A 24,761-nucleotide genomic window follows, 5' to 3' on the forward strand; every position below is an offset into this window, starting at 1 on the left:
GATTTGCACGAAACTTGGCACACAGCATCTCTGGACCCTCCTGACAAAAAGTTATTAAAGGATTCTAATTAAAATAAATAATTTTGAAGTTATTAAATAACAAATTCCTGCAGATTTGGCTCAAAACAGGAAGTGTTGGATATTTCCACAGTAGTCAGATCAAATGACATGAAACTCAGGATACTACTTCCCCATGAGCCCCTGAGGCCCTGTGCAAAAATTTAGGTGATGACCACAAGGTGGCGCTCTTTAAATTGATGTATTTTATATCTCCACAACGGTGCATCGGAATAAGACGAAACTTGGTACATTTATTGTCAGTGCCCTCTTGAGGACATCTGACAAAGGGTTTACCGATCCACCACTAGGTGGCGCTCTGGCATCACTTTAATTGTATAATTGGCCCTGTGCCCACACCATAACACTTATGGAAATGAAATTCATAGAGGTGCTATAGAATGGCCCCTGTGACTCACTCACCAAAAATGACCACCAGGTGGCGCTATTTTCAATTTAAAAGCGTTTTTGGCTCATAACTCCCACTTAATATGTTGCATATTATTAAACCTCATGCCGATGTGTTCCCTGCATTCAGCTGAATTGTTTGGTGTAGGCCACGCCCACTTTCGCGCTAACTTTCCATTTGCAAAATCGCGACAAATGAAAAACCTACTTTTTCGAACTCCTCCTAGGCAATTTTAGTGATTTGCACCAAACTTTGCATGAAGCATCTGTGGACCCTCCTGACAAAAAGTTATCAAAAGAATTTTGATAGTCCTTAAAACGCCTGAAATATAAAATGACAAATTCCTGCATATTGTGTTGAAAACAGTCAATCTTGCATATTTTTACAAAATACTATCCGATTATCACATAAATGTTCATAATTGTGTGGTATCGCCTATTGATGGTCTGTGTAAAATTTGGTGCAAATCGGCCCTTAGATGGCGCTCTGGTCCAGTCTAATCATTTTGAATGGAAAGTAAATGGGGAAATCTTCAAGTCCTCTTCAAAACTCATCGACCTTCAACCTCTCCTTATCCCTCATACTTTGAGCTAGACACACCATTCTAACTTTTAAAGAGTCAGAAGACCTCAAACTATTGGGCATGTATTCAGTTTTTAAAGCACACGTTAGCCACACCTGGCCTGCTATCATCATCAACAGCGTCAGCAACAGAGTTTTGTCCAGTGTTAGTTTTGTAGAAGCGTGTGCCTTTTAGAGATGCTTCATTAGACCAGAGTTGCTTACAATGGACGTGGACAAATGAGATTAAAACAGTGTCTGTACTTCCACTTTGAAAACATGAACTTTTCCTCCGGACTCGCCATAGCCGCAGTTCCCCTCTGCTAGTTTGAGTGTGTGAGGCTGGTGTGTGTGTGTGTGGCTTGTTTGTACACCGAACATTGCCACTGATTGGCTTAAGAACTCTCACTCAATGTTAGGGAGCCAATCATCATCACTTATGCGGTTGTCTCGCTCCTCCCTCCTCCCTCACCGGAGGAAAAAACATTTCAGACCATCGACTCAGTCTTTGTCCGGGGAATTATGCAGCAGTTCACACAATTTTTCTGACTTCAGCGTACATTATTCACACCGACAATAGCAGGCCACCGAATTATAAAGCAACGACTTCGTCAGCGGAAGGTGTTGCTTGAGCAAGCCCCGACGGCAGCAAGCCCCGACCGCAGCATGCATCGACGGCAGCAGGCCCCGACGCGCGTGGACTGCGAGGGCCCGTTCAACGCTGCTTGCAGCTTTAATTTATAAATGGATCTTTCAGACTGCTGTTTTCTTAGTCTCCAAGCCAATATTTTTTTCGCTCGAGGCCAATTTTCATAATAAGTTTGTTTGATATACTTCAGTTTGAGTTCCACCTGGTCATTGAGTTTCTAATTTAGTTCTGATTTTACAACAGATATTTGTTCCAGTAGGGCAGGATCAATAGTCTCTATATTCTTCTGCTCCAGTGAGTCTAGTTTATTAGTCAAGTTATTGAGTCGCTTAAGTTTTTCTTTTTTCTTTTGTGATTTCCACATTATAATTTTCGCTTGTAATACTGCTTTTGCTGCATCCCATAAAATACCTGGTGACACCTCTGTGTTACTGTTAAGTTCTGTGTAATCCCTAGTTTCTTTTTTAATGAAGTCCTCAAATTGATTATCATTTAATCATTTAAATAGTATAAAGTCTCCAAATGGTATTTTTGTGTGGGGCGTCCAAATGTATTTTCATAAACTCCCAATAAACTAATACAAGTCAATAGAGTGAACTTTATAAAGCTCTTTCTACAACGTGCTATAAGTTAATGTCTCTCATTTACACTTACACACATACGGATATATTCAGGAAACAGAGAGGAACCAAAAACAACGTCTGTAACATTCTCTGATTATTATAAACATTAACTACTCCGTGTATGTTAAGTATACAGGTCAGCACCAAACCACAGGATGTATTTTTATAATGTTTTTACGAGTGTTTACAGCTGCCAATGTATGTAACGTTGTTACTGTAATGACACATTATAGTTAAATATTTAATCTGTGTCTATAATAACCGTATCCTGACATGTAAATGTGACATCTGTCTCCCATACTGTCAACTTCATTTAATTTATCTTTAAATATGAACTGACTTCACAATATATTAATCAGAATCAGAAATACTTTATTGATATTAATAACTATATGGTGCATATTTATAATAGTAGCCTACTGCAACTTTACTCTTTTTTTCTTTTTTTTACCATTAAATGTTATTTATTCATTGTCACATGTTATAATGGTCTGTCATGGAGTACATCACTTCACTGCTAAAAGAAAAGAAAGCAGCTCACTGCTGCTCTAGTTTTATCTTGAATTGCAGACTTTGTTGTCACCATGATTGTTATTATTAGTACTTAGATTGTCAAAAATCACTGTATTTATAAAAATGACGTTGGTGCTCTTTATTCCCACAGATGTCACATTTACATGCCAAGATCCGGTTATTATAGACACAGATAAAATATTTAACTGTCATGTGTCATCACAGTAACAGGGTTACATACATTGTTATGATTCTATATTCTTGCTGAGACATTTATGACTAAATATAGTTGTCCCCTCCACTATGTGCACCCACGGTGACCTCAACATTTGAACATAAACAAATATAGTAACAAAGAACTTGTAAGATAAAGGAAATGAAAGAAAAACGACTTCCATAACAAAATGTACTCTTAAGAAGGAGTCCTAATTGGAGAGGAAAACCTCCAGTGTATGAAGGGGCTCTCCAGTGCCAACTGGGATAGCTCAGGAATGAGTATCAGTTCAGTGCACCCCCGAAATAGCTTAATCAGGCTCCCAGTCCAACGGTCTGATATTTTGATCTATTAACAGTAAACAAAAGCATTCCTCCCAGATAAACATTAGTAGAGACTACAGTAGACGGGGTTATGAGAAGAAAAAAAAAACTGGGTACAGTGCTTCATTTTGAGCAGGATCAGTTTTTACTCTTATGCTGGTTTAAGTCACTGTGTTGGCAGGTCTTACCACAGGGATGACAAATAGTTGTTAGGGTGGTGTTCATTCTTCCGTGCCCTCTCACCGTGTGTGTCCAGGTTCCGTGGTTTGGCATCCACCATCACCCAGGATAATTTCTTAAGCATCTCTATTGGTGTCGCTGCAGAGGGTCTCACCCTGATGTTATCGTCCGGCGCGAGCCCCTCTTTCTCAGATCCTCCATGGCCTCTGCTGTGCCGTTATAAATGGTGGGACCACCATCGAGAAACACCCAAAGCTTAGACGGTGGCGGGGTCTGGAAACGGAGGCCCTTTTCCTTTAGAAGCTTTCTGATGGGGGCATAGGCTCTCCTCTTCTTTTGGATCTCTGCCGGATAATCTTGGTCAAAGTACAACCTCTGTTGATCAAGGTGGATCTCTCCTTTTTTCCATGCGGAGCAAAGCACCAACTCCTTGGTTCTGTACTCCAGAAAATAAATCATCACCATTCGGGGGCTGGCGTTCTGTGGTGGTTTAGGGCCCAGTGCGCGGTGACAGCGCTGTATGCCAAGTTCAGTGTCCTGAAGCAGCAGCTCGGCTTTAATGAAACTTTCAATAAACTCTTGCAAGTTGCTTCCTTCTATGTCCTCGGGAATCCCGTATATACAAATATTATTTCTTCGTGAGCGTGCCTCTAAATCAGTCAGTTTGGCTTGGATTTGGTCTTGATGGATCAAAGTTTGAGACAGCAAGTCTTTCGCCGCGGCAGTCCACTCCTCCATGTCTTATACATGCTGTGCTCCCTCCTCGGCCCTGTCTCTGGTTTCTTTCAAATCGGCCATAATTTCGTTCAGTTTTTCATTAACGTCTTCTCTGAAACTAGCCAAATCTCTCTTCATATCTCTGGAGAGGTTGTCATGGAAGCAGCCCAATTCTGCCTTCACATCCAAGCGGATAGCCAGTATTTCTTTGTGGATGGCCCTGATGCTAGCTTGCAAGCTATCCATAGCCTTGAGTTTGTCGTTCACGTCTCCGCCATCTTTTCCCGTCATATTTTCTTCACCTTATTCTTGGTTCTGGGTTGGTCTGCCTTTAGTCTTTCGTGTCTTATCCCCTGTCAGTCCAAAGGGTTGAAACGGCTCTAATCTAGGGGATTTAGCAGACCAGGCTGGGAGCGCTTGCTCAGCACATCCGTTCACCTCAACACCATAACCGGAAGCCCTGTAGCTGCCTTGGGTGTCAAGGTTATGGGGGAAATTGAAGGTGGACCCAAATGCAGACTCAAGGAGGCAGGATTGCAGAAAAACAAAAGCGAGCTTTATTTATACAAAGCTTAATACAAAAACCCCCAAAGGGAACCAGGAACAAAAACGAGTTAAAAGGGGACAAAAGGCAAAGTAGCAAATCAACAGAAAATGAAACAGAGGCCAAAATAAGACACTGGCGGAAACACAGGGCACTTCAAGGGGGACATCACACAATGAACTGACAAGGAGTGCAAGGAGAATAAAGACTAAATACACAGACACTAACGAGGGGACCAGGAACAGGTGAGGAGAGTGAGGAGGGGAATTAGGACAGATCAAAAAGGACAGGTGAGGTAACGAGGGGAAACACAGAGGGGAAAGCACAGAGGGAAAAATACAGAGAACTGAAGAGACATACAATGGCATAGAGTCAAAATAAAACATAACACATGACAAAAAGACACTGAAAAGACAGAAGAGACACAAAAGGACATAATGACAAAACATAAGATTCAGAACCATGACATGGGGACATCAGTCAACATGTACACACGATAAACATAATGCCTCAGGCTTATACTGACATATGTAACTTGAAGGGTTACAAGGGAAGTTTACATAATTATATTGCATGTCCTTTATTAACAATGAAGTCTTAGTTGAATGTAGTTTGAGTAAGTTTTTACTTCTGTCTTTCTCTAATGATTTCTCCTTTATTAATGACTGATGTACCACTAGATGGCAGTATAGAGTGAGGATGCTCAACCAGCTTCCATGTACTGATTATGCTATAGTAGGGGAGACCAGGGACAGTTGTAACACTTTTTTGGAATTTTAGCAATACATTAAAAACCATTTACACTGGAATAACCAATTTTTTATATTATAAACTTCAATCTGTCAACTGCTGAAATTATGTATTTAAGTGGTTTTATGAAATATGTACAGGTTGCAAAATTGATTTTAATACGGTCTCTCCACTGTAACAACCGTCCCAGTGTACAGGGACGGTTCTAACACATGTCAGGGACGGTTGTAACATGTCTAAAATATACACAATGAATCAATCATATCGTCAAAATGGAAAATATTATTTATCAGTCACGTTATTGTGCCTACTAATTTCATGTTTTTAAGTAATGATTGCCCTTCTTTCATACGACATGACAAAAAAGTGGTGAAGCCATCAAATTATAATGCAAGAAAACTATTTTAAAAAAGTGCACATTTTACTTTAATTGCTTAATTTACCTTAACTTTACAGCTTCGGAGTCATTGGAATGGTTATATGACTTTTTCTCGGGTGAAGAGTGGCTGTCTCGCTTCCCCCAAGCGCAGTGGTGTCAAACTCATCCAGTAAAGGGCCGCTGTAGCAGCAGGTTTTCATTCCAACCAAGCAAGAACACACCTGACCCAACAAATCAACTGTGTAAAGACAATTGAGTAGATTGAGTTAGTCAAATCAGGTGTGTTCTTGCTTGGTTTGAATGAAAACCAGCAGCCACAGCGGACCTTTACTGGATCAGTTTCTGTGAGCGGAAAAACCTGCCATGCAACTTTGGGCTGGCTAGAAAACAGCAAAGAAATTGCCAAAACTGCATAGCTTCCCTTTAATACCAATATCTGCAACTTTATCCCTAACCTTGGCTTTTTAAAAAAATATAAATGAAACTTGGTTGGTGATACTGGGATGGTTGTAACGTCCCAGTATCACCAACCATGTTTTCATGTGAGCTAGCTTGACACTTGTTAGCCATTTCTATTTTTAGCTTACAAAACAGTGATTCTAATAATACTTGTTTGAATTCATAGACATTTGATCTTATAACAGCATCCAAAAAAGTAAACCAGAAAGAAAAGTAATTTTTTTAATCTCAAAAACAACCTTTTGTAGATAACGCCGTCAGATAGTTTCAAATGTGGCTTCCTTTTAAGCAAGAATGGAGGGAAACTAACTGAGCATGAGCACAGTGGGTGTAATCACTCTAGGTTGTTTCTGATTGGAGAAATTCAAGGTGTTACAACCGTCCCCTGTTACAACTGTCCCTGGTCTCCCCTACATGAGGATGTGTTCAAAGAGATGCCAAGAAGATAGTCAGCAAAAGAGTAGTCAAATCCTAGAGGAGTAAAGGAGAATTCAGAAATAATGATAATGACACACATGTTGGTCTTATCAGAGTGAGGGGGCGACACCGTAAACAACAGCTGTAAACAGGAGCTCAGAGCAGTTTGCTGTTCAGTCCACTGCATAAGGGCCCCACGGCAGTGCCTAGGAGGTCAACTGTCACCTCTCCAGATACCAGTCCACGCTCCGTACTGACTGGTTCATGTGGGTCTTTTGGCCTCCAAGCCAAGTCCTGTGCTACTGCCAGCCCAGGTTTGGAAAAACTGAAACTAAACTTGGTCAGTTTAGCTTTACTACGCACACACACACACACACACGCATGCGGGTTAATATGGTTTAGCCAGACAAATTTTCCAAACAGGCCCTGTGGTGGTTTAGATAGACTACCCTTTCCTGAGGTCCTAGAGCTATGAGAGTTAGATTTAAACACTCTAAACAATTTGGGTCACTTTAGTTTGTAGACACACCCTACAGAACTCGATACACACCACCCTAATTCTATTGTGGTTTACGCAGACAGTTCCCTTTCCCTCTCCTATTATTTATATTATGTATAATATCACATTTACTTTGTATTATTATATTATTCAACTCACTTATTTGTCCATATTGTTATTATATTGTTTTCATTTTGTGTAATATTAGAAAGCATTCAAATGCATATCATGGAATGCCAAATAACAGATTTAACTGGACAGAATTTAATTGAGTTATTACATTCACAAGTCATTAATACATTTCTGCTGATTATTTCCCCTTAATCTAATTAACATTGAAGCTTAAAGGTCCCATATTATACTGTTTTTCATCAATTTCACAGAGCTGTCAGAGGTCCAACAACACTGTATTCGATATGTATTGCCCCAAATCCATCCGTGGTCCTGAATTTCAGCTGTCTAAAAGTTGCACAATTGAGCTCTCCTGAGAGCAGCTGTTTCTGTGCCTGCACCTTTAAATGCTAATGAGCTCCGTCTGTCAACACCTACTTGGAGAGCCTTGCCCTTTGGCCTTGCCTGCTACATGTCCATCTCAGGAAGACGATGCCTTTTTTTCTTCTTTTAAAAAAAAAAATAATCTTAATTTAAACGAATAACATAACATGAGCGAAGACAAACTCACATAAACAATTATTTTACATTTTAAAGTAAATTCACACCTCCTCTGAAGATCCAAATTGGAGGATTCTTACGGTTATGTATATCACATTTCTAAAGCAAACATACAACATATATAGAAATTAAAGAAAGAACGAGAGGGGCTGGAAGACGATGCCTCTTGCTAACGTTAGCGGTAGCATGCGCTAATGTTTGCGGTGGATGTAGCTATGGCTCATGGAGATTTTTTAGTTCAACCATACCAATTTGACCCAGAAAGACAGGCTCTTGAAGAAGTGCAGACTCTGTGGCTGCAGCGGGGCATTTCAGAGTGGTGAGTGTGTCTGAACAATGTTAGTTTATTCGTATGTGTTGTTACAGTTTCTACCATGTAGCTAATGGCTAACAGCTAGCAAAAGCTGTGTATGTCTCCAACACAGTCTCCAAACTCTTGCACACTGTTTGCATAGTCTCTGTCTCCAGTCTGCACGTTTCCAGGCTTTTTACTGTGACAACCAAACTTCATTGTAATTTTATTAGCATTAAACACGCTTCAAACACCATTGCATAGCGGACCGAAGCGGAGCTAACGAGTTAGCCAATTTCCAGCTGACTTCACCATACTCGTAGGCAACTGTAAATACTATCAAACCACGGCGACACTTATCGGTGGCTCGGGTGCCGTTGCTGGGTCCGGTATGGATGGGACTGATCCTTCAACGAGGGTCAGTGTTGAGGCAAAGCCAGCTTTGTACTGACCCTCGTTACTGAAGCAGTCCAATGTGAAGTGGTTAGCACACACATACAAGCTAACACGAATCGCAACCTGCACGTTGTTGTTAAAAAATGAAGCGCAACCACCGTCTCTTCTGTTGTTCTGTAGCTGGGACAGTATATAGGCACTTATGCTGATTTTTTACAACCAACAACAGAGCAATTTGCGTCTCTAGCTCTGAGCGACGACATTGCGAAACACTGCTATCTTACGCTGGACACACCAAACTTCACCTCAGGGATGAGCGCCCCCCTCTTGGATATCTCCTATCACCGTGCAGAGGAGGCCTGCCTATGATAATGACTCCTTTCGTTATGTAACAAAAGGAGCTGAATCTGAACAGCCTGTAGGAGCGCTGTTTTACCAGTGGGTGGGCTGCAGAGACCATGTAGGACTCGCTTGTTTTCCTCATTCTGGGAGTTGGCAGCTCAGGGAGGACCAGCTTATATAGAGACCAGAGAAAACATGTTTTTCATAATATGGGACCTTTAACTTTTGCCCATTTTGTTGTTTGTTTTTGTTTCCAATTAAAAGATTTCCTCCCCCCTCTCACTTTAGCCTACATTTTCAGATTATCATTTTTAGAGCCTGACCAATGTATTGGCTGGTGTATATCCTCGGCCGATATTGGCCTATTGCAGTTAAATTGGTATCTGCTTATGAGTTGTTTTACATGCGCCAATATGTAAACTGATTTTTATTCCGTTCCGTTTTCTTTTTCCGTGAGGGTCGCAGGGATGTTGCTGCTTTTATCCCCCTAAGGGGTTGCGGGGTTACTGGGGCCAAATTAGAGCTGCAAGATATATCATTTGAGCATCGACATCGCGATGTACGTGTGTGCAATAGTCACATTGAAGGGCCCACGATGAAGGACGCAAATGAACTCATCTAATTTCAAGGGTACCTGACACACACTGTGCATGCAGACTCTGCATGCACAGCGATCCACCAATCACATTAGTTCTTTATCAGTGTGCCGAAGCAGACCAGCCCCTGCACATGGAGTGAGTCGCTGGTAACAACATTGAAAAATAAGCAACGAACAAGAGAAAATCGGGAAAACAAAGGCTTGGTGCCAAAAAGAAAAGCAACGTCAGTTATCTGGAATTATTTCAGCTACAAGAAGGATGATATTGACTAAACATGTGTTCTGTGTCAACAGTGCCTTGCATCTGTTGCCACAACGAGAGGTAACACAACTAATTTGTTTGACCATTTTCATCAGTAAGTTACAAAGTTACAGTTGCAAACCCGCACCCGCCTGTACCCGCCATACTTAAAACTGCATCTGCCTCATTTTCCGACAGTAGCACAAATTACATTCCGCACCCGACTTGCTATAAAATTGTTACCGACATCCGACCCGCACCCGAAGGAAAATTAGACTGATGCAATTTTTAAAAATGAAAGTAATCCAGAGTGGGGAATGGGAGTTCTGGGAGGGCGCAAGCACGCATGAATGAGCTCATATGAAATATAAATGCTTATCATTTTGAAATGCAGCATCTATCTATAAATACAAGGAATCTCTGTCTGTCTGTGTGTGTGTGTGTATGTGTCTGTTAGTCAAATATCTCTGCGGATCAGGATCACACTGACCTGAGACTTTCAACATGGCTGCTGCGTGGTTCAGTGGTGTGCATCTAAGCATTTGCTTGGACTGCAATGATACCGTGAATAAATTATTTCATAAATGCTTTACAAATTCCGCCGAGCATTGTCCACCGGAGCCACCACAGTCACGTGTGCACCAGAGCCAACCACTGCACACCGTGGCCACGTGCGCACCAGAGCAAATCACTGCAGAGCTCAAGCCCACGACATACCTGAAGAAACAAGCGGATTTATACCTGCAGCGGAGCGAGCTGGACCGGGATTTTGCCGGCGGTTCGGTCCCGTTCTCTTCTGTTCTGTGCATCTAAACTGACTGTTGTGGATTAATGAGATTAAACGAGTCCGGACCGAATCTGTTCGGGTCTGAGGACATCTGGAGACGCGCGGACAACAAAGTGGAATCGGAATCTGTGGATGTTCGTGTGTAGCTAGCTGCTAGCGGCTAGCTACACGGCCCACCTCCAGAGGCGAAGGACCGGACGCATCGGCACGTCCAAAACCGGACCTAGGGTAAATAATGTCCAACACGCTTTTCCGCGAACATTGCCGTCACGTTTGCTTTGTGTCTGGTGCAGGAAGAAACGGTAAAAACGGGCTTTTGTCACGAAAGTGTCCAAGCAGCAAGTTTGGTTGTTGAGGAACAGGAAGTTGTGGGAGGGACCTAGGCGGATGATTGACAGGCAACGACGGTCGGACAGCGATATTGAGAGTTGAGAGATTTGTTACATTTAGTGTGTTTGGAGTGTGTAGTTAGTGTGTTATGTAGTGTTTGGTGTAGTGTGTTTAGTGTGTAGTGGAGTCGGTTTTTGCTTGATGGATTAAACTAACACCGGAATATCCCTTTAAATGTAGGCTATTTTTATTTATTATAATTTGTGATTTTGGCATTTCACTTATGCAAAGTGCACAGAAAGAAAAAACAGGACGACGAACATGCGTCAGAGGTTCTCGTATGGAATCCAAACATGGACATTTCATCACAGACTGTACCTATTTTCTTCTCTTAAATTCCATTTACCTGACTTTTAACTTCCATTTCATTCATTCAGTCTCTTTTTATATCACCTTTTCTTTCTTTCATACCTGGCCTCAGTGCCATTATGCATCTTACTTTTACAATCAAACTTGCCTTACCTTTAGAGGGAGGGGCAGTCTCAATTACTGTAGATGAAACTGACGACACAGTCCCTGGTAAACACATAATTTGACAAATGTTTTTTTTAATTCACATGAAATCACATTTTAAAGAATAGATACAACTACGAAGTGAGATAACGTACCAAAATCTACAGAGTCATGAACCTGGCGCCACAGTCCCATGGTCTGATGCTGTCACTGCTGTGCTGCTGTCATCAGATTCGCTTCCACTGGCTTCAGCGTCACTTAACGCAATATCATCTGGGAAATAGTATTAGGAAAACTTGCATTAAAACCTGATCAAAAAACAACTTAATATTTGGAAAAGTAAATTAATTAATGGCTTAAAAAGATAAAATAAAAATTAAATCGGGGTTCATACACATTTTTCAAGGTCAAATTTAAGCACTTTTCAAGCACTTTTAAGGGTCATTTCAAAAGTTTTATCCAAAAAAAGGGAAGCCACTTGGCGTTCTTCAGGCACACTCGCACGGAGACAAAAAGAGACCTGAGAGCACCCTGTAATTTTCTTTTTTGACATATTTTTATGTTTCAAAATGTGTCACCTATCTGCAAGAAGACTTGGCTTGCCATATAATCTTCCTCTTCGAAGGGGGCGGGGTCACACACAGACTGAAAAAAATCTCCACATACGATTCTCTTACTGATTTTATTTCTCCTTGTAATAAACAAACTATCCAGTCTGATCCCAATTTTGTGAGAGACACAGAGTTATAATGTCAAGCACTTAAACTAAAATATACATGCACCAAGAAGTCGTGACAATGATGAATAACGTCTGTCATCCAACCAAATTAACTCTGCAGGATAACAATAACAGGAAAGACAGTCAGCAATACGCCACATAGCGTTTTATTAATACATTTATTAAAGTTTTTTTAAATTTGAAGTGGAGTTTTTTGCGGTCGACAGAAGCTTTTCACCAACGCAGAGTGTGCATTTTACCGTTATGTTGTTCTTGTCCTTTTCACTGGCGATGGAAAATAATGTGCGTACTTCCACGATGCAAAAGCTGTCCTCTCTGCCATCTTGCTGGGGGTTCGAAAACACTCACACACACACACACAGGTAACGTAGTTCGCCCCACACATCCAAAATTGTTATAACACAGTGTTTCCCCTATACTTTTTGTAGTGGCGGTGCTCTGAGGCGGTAGCCTAGCAACAGTAGGGGCGTCCGGGGTCTTGCCCCCCAGAAGAAAATTTTAAAAAATAACCCTTTAAATGGTGACTACTGGTGATATTTTTGAAAAATAAAATTCATTTTCAGAATTTCAGAATCTAAGACATGAGACAAAATAGTGTAGAAGTTGACATTGCTGCTTGAAAATATCTTAACCTGTGAGCATTAGAGAACTTTTTTTTACCATTATTTTCTTTATTATTATACATTTTTTATGGAAACAGAATCTGTTTCAGAAGTCAGTGGGCCACATGACACGGAAGCTATTGAGAAAACTGCAATTATTTTGTATTAATTTATTTATGCAAAGTTATTTAATGACTGTCCCTAAATCAGTTTCCAGCTGTTCAGCGCGAGGCTCTGGGAGGTGAGCTAACCATCCTCCTGCTGCTCACACTGGGTGAACCTCAGTAAAGTCACGGCTGGACCCGAGTGAATATCCGCCGAATTTCCAACCTGAAACTAACTTCACCTCGGTTTGATGAGTCGCTTGTTGCAGCCTTTGAATAGGATGACGAGGATTACAGTCACTCAACTTAAACGGTGACTTGTAGAAATTATACAAATAGCAGTAATGACAATAATAATCGAACTTGTGCAACTTAAATTCACCATTTGCCCGTGATATTAAACCTACAAACATCATGTCTTTTTTTTTTTTTTTTGCTGCGGTGCTGAAAATCCAGCAGCAGAATGCATACAGGCGAAACACTGCCACATCAGATAACCTTCCGCAGCGATTGCAGGCTCTTTGGTGGAGCTCGGCTTTGAATTAAGTTCCGTCATGACAAATAAATGGACTACTTACGGAGTGACATGAAGACATGAATCAGAGGCACGTTGCCAGCAGTGAGCGGTCATTATGACCCGTGCCTTGCGCAAACCCCGCCCCCAACACATACTGTATATCCACCCACTACAATTTGACACATTGTACACATTTCTTAAATATCTCACATCTGCATTGATAGCCAAGCCACTGGGAGGATACAGGTCCCACACAATGAACACACTTGTCCAAGGCAGATACTGTTGTGCACACTAGAGATGCACAGATCGATTGGCAACTGATCGCAATGGGCCGATAATGCCCCTATCGGTTTTGATCGGAGTTTGGCCTTGATGCCGCATGAAAAAAATCTCATTGTACGGCCACAGTGGCCTTTGTGCCCCTGGCCCGGTCAGCGTGATGGGCTTGCCTTGAATTTCAGCAACCTGAGTGCACAGTAGTCACTCACAGTAACTTCAGTGAGTTCGCGGTGCGCACAGGTGGAGTCTCATCATTACATCGATGATCTCACGTGAAAGCCTCTTAAAATGCAGCAGCATCTCAAAACAGAAGAAAAAAACTTACAGCACAGCGAGCGAGCGCAGCCGGTTTTGACATGATGCGTAACTGACTTATGTGGTCTGATTGAGTTCGGTAAAGTTGGAAATATATTCACAGATTCGAATTTACCAGATCAATAACTCATAAGTGAAACCTTGTTAAAACACAAACGATGGGTCTTTCCTACCGTAGTAAGGTAGACAACGAGCTACAACCGTATTTTTTATCAAAACCAGCGGTCCTCCGGGTCTGTATGGTCAGCTGTCTGTGAGACGAGGGCGCAGGGACCGTCTACAAAGTGCAACACCGAAAAGAGAAACTACAAAAAATTGTTTGTTTGGAAAAAATGTGCTTTGCCATAATTTTGGGGAATTTCTATTGGGAGAAATATTCAGTAACACTAATATTCAGTGTGGTGTCACAAAAATCACCTTACCCTAACCCTACTTAAAAAAACCTGTTTTCTAATGTAACATTAACTTGATATTGGTATTAAAAAATGTTTTAATACATAATATATGTGAAGTGAAGGCCAAACTTGCCCCTAAAATGACGAAATTCCCACCCTGACTGCATGCATTCCCACTAGTAAGCTACAGTTACTCTATGTAAGCTGAGTCCAAGTTGTCTCTAAGAGAGTCTATAGAGTGTGAAATATTGCACACTGCCTCAGCCTGCAATAAAACGGGGGTCAATTCATGATACTTTCTCATCTCCTAATTGTATACTTAATAATACAATGTCAATGTTGTGTAAGAAGAATCATTAATTAAATATATGAAAGTTACACAAAACAACAATATAGAAGAACTTATGGATTTGACACTGTGATCGGTGATGGGCAATATCGGATATCAGCAGATACTGCTTTCGGTGATCGGTGATCAGCCCCAAAAATCCTGACCGGTGCATCTCTAGTGCACACCAACTGATGTTTTTGACACTATTAGCAAAAAGAAATTAAAATCTAACATTTGTTTGTGTTACACAATTTGAGCAGCAATATATTTTACATTTTGATATCTACTCCAGAGGACAAGTTCATTTAAATCCCCTGTGAAACATGTTTTCAGTTTTGATATTTTGTCATAAGTAACACCATTAAGCAGTAAACCAGATATAACTTACCTTTACAACCTTGTTCAGAGATCCAAGCGATAGACCCGTCCGATTATTGTCACTCGCAACTGTCTGGATCTGCTCATTCTCAGTCACCATCTGTAGCAGATAAAACAGAGGAAAGGGATGATGAATTGACATGTACTGGAAATGTACCACTAGAGAGAACATAAGAGGTTTGAATAAAAGACACTATCCTACTATTGATAAAAAGATAGTTTTGCAAGATATAGACAATGTATACAAGATATTAATACAAATCTCATTGATCATTGCATACATTGGTTGGTTACTATGAATACCACTTAATGTCACCTTCCAACTCACTTTCTACAATGATCACGCTCTACCTGAGAGCGCTGACTGTAATCTTTCTCACTGAGCGACTTTGTGCCTTTATAGCTCGTAGATTTACTTGGATTCCTTTTAAGATGAGATCTTATCATGAACTGCATTATTCGTTGTGACTAGTTACATCTCATGTCAAATATATGACAATGCACAACATACAGATCAAATGTAGTAGCTCAAAGTATTCTTCAAAACCAAAGGGATGCCACTATTAACATGCGCCAGCAACATAGCAACTTAGTCAGACGCACACTTGATTTAACAAGTCTAAGGCACTATATTCACAGCAGGCTCACTTAGCTGTGTGATGGTTGCTCAAAACAAATGTCCCTAGTCTCCTCAGCCAACTAAATGAACAGTTTTAAGATTGACATTAGCAGTAAATGCTGCTTTGACTGCCAAATAACTTTACCACCATACACAAGTCTGGTTTCTTTCTCCTCGTGGCTTGTTCATTGATCATTGCATACATTGGTTGGTTACTATGAATACCACTTAATGTCATCTTACATTTAAGTAATGTTACACTAGCAGCCCTACACAACTTGGGTTTATATCATATTGAAAAACATCACATGTACTGCTGAAAGCTACTTCCTCGTACTGGTTTTAACTCTTCCATCCTTTCACTGACAGTATCCCAGGCAAGACCTGCTATCACTAATATCCACTGGATACGTGTCCGCTGAGTCACGCCAGTGGAGCTGATAGGTTTCACTTTAGTGTAAATTTCCAGCAGGTCCGCTTCACTGCGTATCTGTTCTGGAGGGCTCCGGACTCCCGTAGCTGGAATTTACACTAATCTTCAGGACTTCTATTTCGGCGGATGCTGGAGCACGACGCAGCCATTCAGCTCAATTTAAAATTTAACACTTCGTGTTGACACCAGCACATAAATCTCAAAAAGAGACAAACACAAGCTCTTCTACTAATCCTTCGGTCGGGAACACTTTGTGTCGTTTTTATGACACATACCTATAACTGCGGCCGCGAGTGATCATGTGATTATCGCGGGAAATCCTCGGTTTTGCAACACCAGCTGTCTACCATACTGCGCCCTGCCTGGCTCAAAACACAACCGGTGGGGTGCCGGATGGCCTACAGCGGAGTAAAATCGGATCGGAGCCATAACACAGCAGACACGTAATCAGTGGAAATTAAGCAATCAATTACATTCATACAAACAATAAAAAGAGTAGTGTTGCAAAAGCTGCCATCTTAGCTGCTGTTCACTTACATCTGCCCACCTGTCCTCTCTGCATATGCATGCACCATGCAACATTAACAAGGCTTATTAAAGGAGGAGGCCAGTTAGCTCAAGGTTACCACAAGCAAAGACAACCAACATCTATATAGTACATTTCCCTGCTTCTTTTACCATTTTTAATACATAAACCACACTTAAACTGTTGACTATTGTTAACAGTAGATGCTACTGCTCTCAACTGCTGTCCGTGACCTCGTACGGAGCAGACAGCATGGGGTGACATTAGCTGGCAGGTCACGGCCACAGTTAGCTCAGCTAATCAGGGCCGTTTCTGTCTTTTTGGGGGCCCTATGCAAGATGCTGTTTGGGGGCCCCTATTTTGTCAAACTACGATGGATAGATTCCTAACCCTTTTGGGTGATCCATAAAGATGCAACAATCTTTTACATTTTAAGAAGAAAACAGGCTAGAGTCGTGAAAACCTCTCTCAAATTAAAATCAAACATCTTAAGTTGACCCACACTAGTAAGTTGAACTGATAGAAAATGATAATACAAGGTAAACAGTAGGGATCCTTGATAGGTCAATAAATGAAACAGATGGAGTGTTTCTCAATTTTATTTAATTGTAAGTTGACATTAAACATATAACATACATACACCCAAAACTAAAGTTAAAGTTGTAGAAAAAATAAAATAGGCTATTACTTAGAAAAGAAAATCACAATGAGCCAGCATCCATATCAATATGCAAACAATAAAAAACTAAAAACAATAATACTGTTGAGGTAGTAAGGAACCTTTCAAATGTAACACAAGCCCTTCAGGACCAACACAATAAACCAGCATACAATAAAAATGCAACAATGAAAACAAACCAACAATAAAAACAATAGTTTAAAGGAACCATACAGAACTATATAACACAATCACACCACTTTGTGATGAGTCTTGTGTTTTAAGCAGATCTACCCTAAGCCCCTCCTCAAAATTTCTGCTTCCTTGCCAGCATATGAGAGCTGCTTGCCAATCTCTGGTGCTGAAGACGGCAGTGCTGCTTCCTGTTCTGTGGCTCCAAAATACTTCAGAATTGCTCCTGCAAAGACGAAACTCCTCAGGTTACCAAGCAAAACAGATCCTAAGCAAATATTCATACTATATAGGCCTAATTGAGTTATGTTACACTAATGGAGAAATTCATAATCTGTTTTATTTTAAACCGTGCAATATACAGCACAGTGTCCCTTCAAAGCATGCACTCAATTTCAAAGTTGTCCCTTTTAAGCAGTTTCAAAGAGTTATCAAACTAAGATAAATGACTGATGAGCTTTATGTGATATTGAAGGAATATCTTCTATCTATCTAGTTTATATTTCACAGAGTATTACAAATTGAACTACTTGCTTAACTGATGATTTGGTCTTAACATATATTCTGTGGGCAGAACTAACGATCCTATATAGTATAGTTCACTTTAAATTGACTTTAATTTGTGTTATTATGATTCTTTTGAATAAAACAAAGTAATACATCAAAAACATAACTAAACTGTAGGAATGTAAGCAAATGTGTTCAAGTTATATTGTCACAATAAATATTCTAATAAATGTGGAAAAGAAAGACGCAACTAGCTCATTAGAGTTAACAATAATCCACTCAGAGCAATAATCTACTGCCAAAATAGTCCATAATAATCCACAGTAGGCCTGATATGTATATGTGTGATGTTTAGCACACTTAACATTAGAGACCTATGAACTGAGGAAACACTAAAATTGATAAATTAATCATAAAAACAATCCTAAAGTAATGTTATGTGACAAATATTGAAGAGCAGAGGAGGTCTATGACGGAGAAGCAGCTCCACTGGATGAGGATCCAGCAGACATGACAGATATCTGCCGTACACACACACCCTTCCTCACAAATATAATGCCAACGAACTGGACCTGCTGTGATTCACCAAAACGGCTGTCACTTCAGTCAATCAGTGTTATGGCATTCACATGTGAGATACATTTTATTTTAGTCCTCTCCTTAAGCAAACACTTAAGCTAGCTAAAAAAATTGGCATTTTTGCTAGCCCCTCCAACCCACATAATGGAAAAAAAACCCTTACCTTTACCGTTTTTCTTCATCTAGTTTCTTCTTTTTTCTGCGCCAGATGAATACGCTAGTTTGGACACCATGCTGTTAATGACCTGAACTTACGGCTCGGCGCAATTCCCCGCCCCTCCTAGTTTAGTAGTACTGGTCGTCATAGCAACGCGCCGTGGTAGACACCAGATCTGACCAATCAGCGGGCCAGGTGTCAGGTCCTTTTCACATCTTTTCCTTCGGGTCATTCCTCAGGTATTGCAGCTGACCTTGCAACTTGAGGGGCCCCCCTAGTGGCGCGGGGGCCCTATGCACCCGCATAGTCCGCTTATGGTAAGAAATGGCTATGCAGCTAATTAACCATGTGCAAAGAAAACTAACACCTGTAACATCGGCCTGATACATCAGAAAGCATGCTATGATACCTCTCTTTTTCAAAAGAGGAGCATGAGTTTCCATGCAAGGATAGCTGCCTCTCATGTCTCATTTACTCCAGTCTAAATAGAGGCAGCTGCAGCTAACAGTTAGCCCTCCCACGAGGCACATAAATAGGGCCCTATAAAATCCGTTTTATTTTTTCCCAAATTCCGTTTTTTCCGTTTTAATTTTTGGGAATTCCGTTTTTACATTAAAATTTTGGGAATCCAGTTTTTTTTTTTTACCTTTTACTCTTATTTTACCACTAAAACAGTGTTTCTTTAATGTAAATGACAAGATGTACACAAATTAAATAGAAATTTATTGAGGTGACAAACACATTTCCTCAATACTGTACCGTAGAGTACACTGAAGTGCATCAAAAACATCTGATTTCATCATGTCTTCATACAGTAGTATATTTTGTGTTTTTATGGGTTTAATTTGGGTTTCATTGAATAAAAACATAGTCAGCTCTCAGGCAGATCCAGTTTGCAGTTTGCATACCAAAATTGTTCTGAAAATTTAAGATGTAAATATTCAAAAAATTAGCAAAGATGAACAACAAAATGAGAAATTATACTCGTGACGTTATGTCAATAACATACTAACCAGCTAGCAGTGAAAATATGATAATATGAATCGGACAGGTGGCTAACTCTCTCGCATTACAACTTTAATTATGATTTCTCAGGTCTGCTTCTTTGCAAAACAACAGTTCACCTGACACATACAAGTCGTTCGGGAACTGCTCTGCTCTGTACTGAGGGGTTAATGTCGAGTCTCTCAGTTTTTTTGCTGACGAAGACGGAGCCGTGGGCAGCCGCTTCGCCGTGCTTACATTGTTTTGACGGGGGGGGGGTACTTGTTGTGCCACCCAGATTTGCTTCACTTCATGCAGTCTTCCTCAGACATATGTTCCTCTTCCACACGAAAACAGCATTTCAGTGAAATGATGTCAAATTCCACGATATTCCGCGTTTAACAATAGATTCTGTTTTAATCGGCCAATTCCGCGATTCCGTCTGCGATTCCGTGATCGCGGAAATCATAGGGCACTACATAAAGCTAACGCTTAGCTAGCTGCTTTCTGATTAAGGTTATCTCTATAACGGGTGGACTCATTTTAACTATGCAGGGTGGCCATTTAATACAAAATATGCAGAGAAAGGTAACCTGACGTTATTTTTCATCAAAATAAACAGACTAAATGTTGTTCATTTTGCATCAAAAGCATCTCACTGATAAGTTACTGTAATTAAAAAGAGAAAACACTATCTGGAGGGAAAAGCAGCTTAGTTAGAAATATAACGGCTTACCTGTATGTGGTAAATCCTCATGTAAATCCATTAATGTTAGGCAGAGCCGTGGCCGTCATCCAGTACTGTAATGATTAAAGAAGGAGGAGGTGGTCTGAGTGGACCTCAGAGCAGCGGGAATGTAGGTCCCGCCCACACAAGGAACCAGCCAATCAGAACAAAACCCCGCCAAATTTGACCGTGTGTATCAGAAATGTGTATGAAAGTGCAGTTCAGCACTTGCCGCAGGTGTGCGCTGTTCTACACACTACTGAGATACACTGGAAATCAGGTGAAACGGTTAATGAGGACTTTCAACGAAAAAGAGAGGGAATGTTCTTCAGACACTAACTAATGCAGTAAAACACTTTGCCTTATGAGGACATTGGGTGTGTCCGCCTAATACCTGTGTGTCCGGATAATGCTGGTGGGTATTCAGGGGAATTGTCTGGCTATACCATGAAGACACACACACACACACACACACACACACACACACACACACACACACACACACATTGCTTGACATAATGCCTTTCTAGCTGCAAACACTGTGTAGGTATTGTTTTATAGCCATCTAAGCCATACTCTGTTTAATTATATTCACCTCGGTAACTGCGTTTTCATTCTTCAGTTATTCTGTGATATTAATGCTGGAAATAATAATAATAATAGTTATAATAACCTTTAATTACAAAGAACCTTTCTAGAACCTTTTAAGAGGCAAGGTATCTTGTTAAGTACAATGAGATAAATGCAGATGCATCACTCTAAACAAGCAATAAGTCTGGACAAACTGGAATTTCATGTTGAAAGCAGCTGTCTTAAGAATTTATAAAAGCCTTTTTATAGTATAAAAATAATTTTCAAAGAGGGAAAGTCCATCCCTTGTCATAACTTAATATGTCTCTATTCTCTGGAAGCCATATTTATGTAGTTTCATTCGCTGTGATAGATGGGGATGAAAAGCAATTTCAGCCTTGTTTTAAAGGTGCTATTTGTAAGAAAAGTTGATTTTTAGTCTCATTCCCAATTCCTCAAAAACTGATGCTTTGGGATTTTAGCATCACTTTTTGATGAGTTGGAAAACCCAGATCTTCATTATTTGATAAGTTGGGACTGAGACGCAAAAATCCACTTACAAATAGCACCTTTAAGACATTTATTGACAGTCTGCTTTGAATAGTAGCTTCTGTCTGATGGTTTCCCAAAGTTTAAGTAAAATAACTTCTCCTTCCCTTTCATTGAAAAAAATCAAGAAAGAATCTTTGAATATACAAATTGCAAAAGTTGGAAAAAAAAAATAGACACGATAACAAGAGGAAAAACACATCTTCTAGGGGAAGGAGGACTTAAATAATCTGACGGCCCAGATGATTTGATACAAAGAACCATCTTGGAGGTCATCCTTTGAAAAGTGTTTGGAAGAGGGCTGACACTTGGCTCACAGAGCCTGACAGGTGATTGGATGATGCTACAGCAGCTATTCCAACCCCTCAACAAGCCGCTGTCTTTGTTTCCAAACAAACAGTTGCCACTCTTTTTGGACGTCACACCTAAACCACACCTGTAGCTGCTGATTGGTCCCAACCACTGGGGTTTGGCTACACATGCTTTAAGTCTGTCTTAAACGAGTTGGTGAAAACACAGGCAGCCCAGGCTGAGTAATCAGAGTTGTATCCATACAGTATCTAATCTCTTTAGCCTCTGTGGAACAAGGGGCAGTCAACGTACTAGATATTCCTCAGATCATTTAAGACTCCTCTTTGCACCTTCAATGTGGAGGCTTCAGTCTCTCTTACTGATATAACTAATGAATGACTTGCATGTCTAACTGTTTAATATTCAGAACATACATCCTGATAAGACCTAATAGCTGCCTTACACTGTGTGTGCAGCTTGATTGATGCAAGCTGAAGAATATAGAACACGTAGAAGCAAGCACAGGTGACTGAAAAATGCAAGTGAAACACCTTGTGTGGACGGCCTTTGAATCCTCTTTTCTCTTGTCCTCAGAGCTCTGGAGGAGGATGAGCGTCTGGAACGAGGCCTGGAGCAGCGGAGGAGGAAGTATGCTAAACAGCAGAAAGAGAAGTGTCTGATGCAGTGATCTTATCACCCTTTAGCCACCAAACACTGGGTCACCTATCTGAGAGTGTGGGTCAAGAAAAATTCAAGATGGACCTTGGTTGGTGCTCATTTATCTGCTGTCTGGACCATCAAAACAGCTGATCCAGGGAGCGTACTCCTGCAGTACTCCTGCAGTGGCAGTCACTGCTAGCAGTGTATTTCCAGCAGTGACTGAAATAGTCCAAAACCAGAGTGAGGCTCTGAGAAATGTTTTGGCTCTGGTATTTTGATTTGTGTCATAAAATGGAGCCCAGTGCTCCAAAGATCAAGGCACTTGATGTGGGCAGTAAAGGATCTTCATTGTCCATTTACCAATTGCTACAGGATACTCAGCACCAAGGAATTTTGACCCACTCAGCAGAAGAGGCATCAGTGTTTTAGAGAAGTTGGTTGACCCTTTGGACATTTTTTTTGCTGTTTCTGTGCAGTGGTTTTAGTGACGATTGTTACACATTGTCATTGTGAATGTTAAGAGTGTGGATAGATACAGATATGAGCTACCAAAAACAGGAGAGACTTGGTTTGACAAGTGTTGGTTTGTTAAAGCAGTACAGTTATGTTTGGATTGGAAGTCCTCCAAACTGAACGACTAAATGTACATTGCTATTGACTGCTAAAACACCCATATCAGTGGAAAAATTGGCAAGGTCACACCGTAAATATTGCATGATAAAATTATTTGTTCCTCTTCTGATCCAGGTCTGTTTTTTTGCACATGCAATTTGTCACCACAGCTGCCTTACTGTCAAATCAAGAACAGGATTAGGGCCACTGCAAAAACGGTATTTTCTCTCAGAATTTTGACTTTTTTCCCTCGGAATTCTGAAATTGAGATAAAAAAGTCAGGGTCTACATAAGCAAATGAATTGGCACAGTTGCCCTAATCATCTTCTGAAAGATGTGTTACATCAGAAATGATGTGTGAAAAAGTTTCTTCAACCCTGTGAGTGGATTTACTGATTGTAGCGGATGCATTGGAACTGAATGCTGTCTTCCAGCCCTTATGTTTTCTGTTTGCTTTATTTTTTTGATAAGACAGAAATAAGTCCATTTGAAAATGTAAATCTACAGTAGCATGATTGTGGTGTTCAAATGTTTATATCATAATGTGTAACCACTTCTCTGTTGAAGCAGATGGAATGCAAGGGTCATTGAATACAGTAGATCAGTCTTCAAGCTAACTTATTAGGTTAATTTTAAGTCGTAATTTTTATTGATTTAAGACGTATCAGATGGAGAAGCAGCTACTCAGAGCTGTCCAATTTATTGGTTTGTATTTGAACCAAAGCTTTTAAAACACACTCAGTGACAACTGACATTTGTTTTCCTATTCAGGTCATGGAACATTTGTGGAAAATAGTAACTTCTGCGTAAACAAAATGTTTCTTCTAAATTAAAAGGTGATGATGTGAATGCCTCGGCATGATAAAAGCCAAATCTCTAGCACAATGTTATTATTTGCTAAAAGTGAATTAGCATCACCATCTCTTTCAATAATGAAAGGATGCTTCCTTCTTGTTTTTGCACTGAAAGGTTATGTGCTTTTGCTTCAGTGTAAGGATGTTCTGTAACAGTGACATTTATGGGCCTGAGAGATTTGGTTTTGTGTGTTGAAAAGTTTGCAGTTCTCATGTTGCCATAACTTCTGGTTGTAGCAGCTCTGACCACCACTTGTGTGAAATAGCTACTGCCTGTTTAAAAGGATGCTGTTGGAGAGCTTTTATTTGTGTTTTTTGTGTGATATTTTCACTATTTGTAAAGTTAGGAAAAATACAAAAGATTTGAATGCCTCAACACATCTTGTGCATTTTATTTCAGAGTATAGTATAAAATAATTTAAGTGCATTGCATTATATTGTTCTCGGTGTATAAGTGTCTTAAAAGGACTTTCAAGGGCCTTACTATCCATTAACTAACACTTGTTACAAAGACCGTAATATACATGTATTCCTTTATTTCCCCAATTTATGGGTGTATGGTGTGGTATGGTATCTGTGTGAGTGTAATTCATTATCAGCATTTTCCCTTTTCAACTTCCGGACCACAAACAAACATTCTGTAGAAAAGTCAGCATTGGAAAGGCTGTCGTTTAAAGTCATTCTCACTGATTGTCTGAGCAGAGTTGCGTCTATA

At 40.3% G+C, this 24,761-nt stretch overlaps 1 protein-coding gene across 10 annotated transcripts in view; it reads left to right on the forward strand.

Annotated features, from left to right (window-relative positions):
- The window catches only part of ehbp1l1a (EH domain binding protein 1-like 1a), a 159,856-nt gene extending 135,434 nt beyond the window's left edge, over positions 1 to 24,422 (forward strand). For all 10 annotated transcript variants that reach the window (XM_030429794.1, XM_030429799.1, XM_030429804.1 and 7 more), the window contains one exon: positions 22,515 to 24,422. In XM_030429794.1, coding sequence (XP_030285654.1) covers positions 22,515 to 22,608 — 94 coding nt within the window. In that variant the 3' untranslated portion in view covers positions 22,609 to 24,422. The remainder of the gene's footprint in view (positions 1 to 22,514) is intronic.
- The last annotated feature ends 339 nt before the right edge of the window (positions 24,423 to 24,761 follow it).

Source organism: Sparus aurata, chromosome 10 (assembly GCF_900880675.1).
Source record: "Sparus aurata chromosome 10, fSpaAur1.1, whole genome shotgun sequence".
In the NCBI taxonomy this organism is placed as follows: domain Eukaryota; kingdom Metazoa; phylum Chordata; class Actinopteri; order Spariformes; family Sparidae; genus Sparus; species Sparus aurata.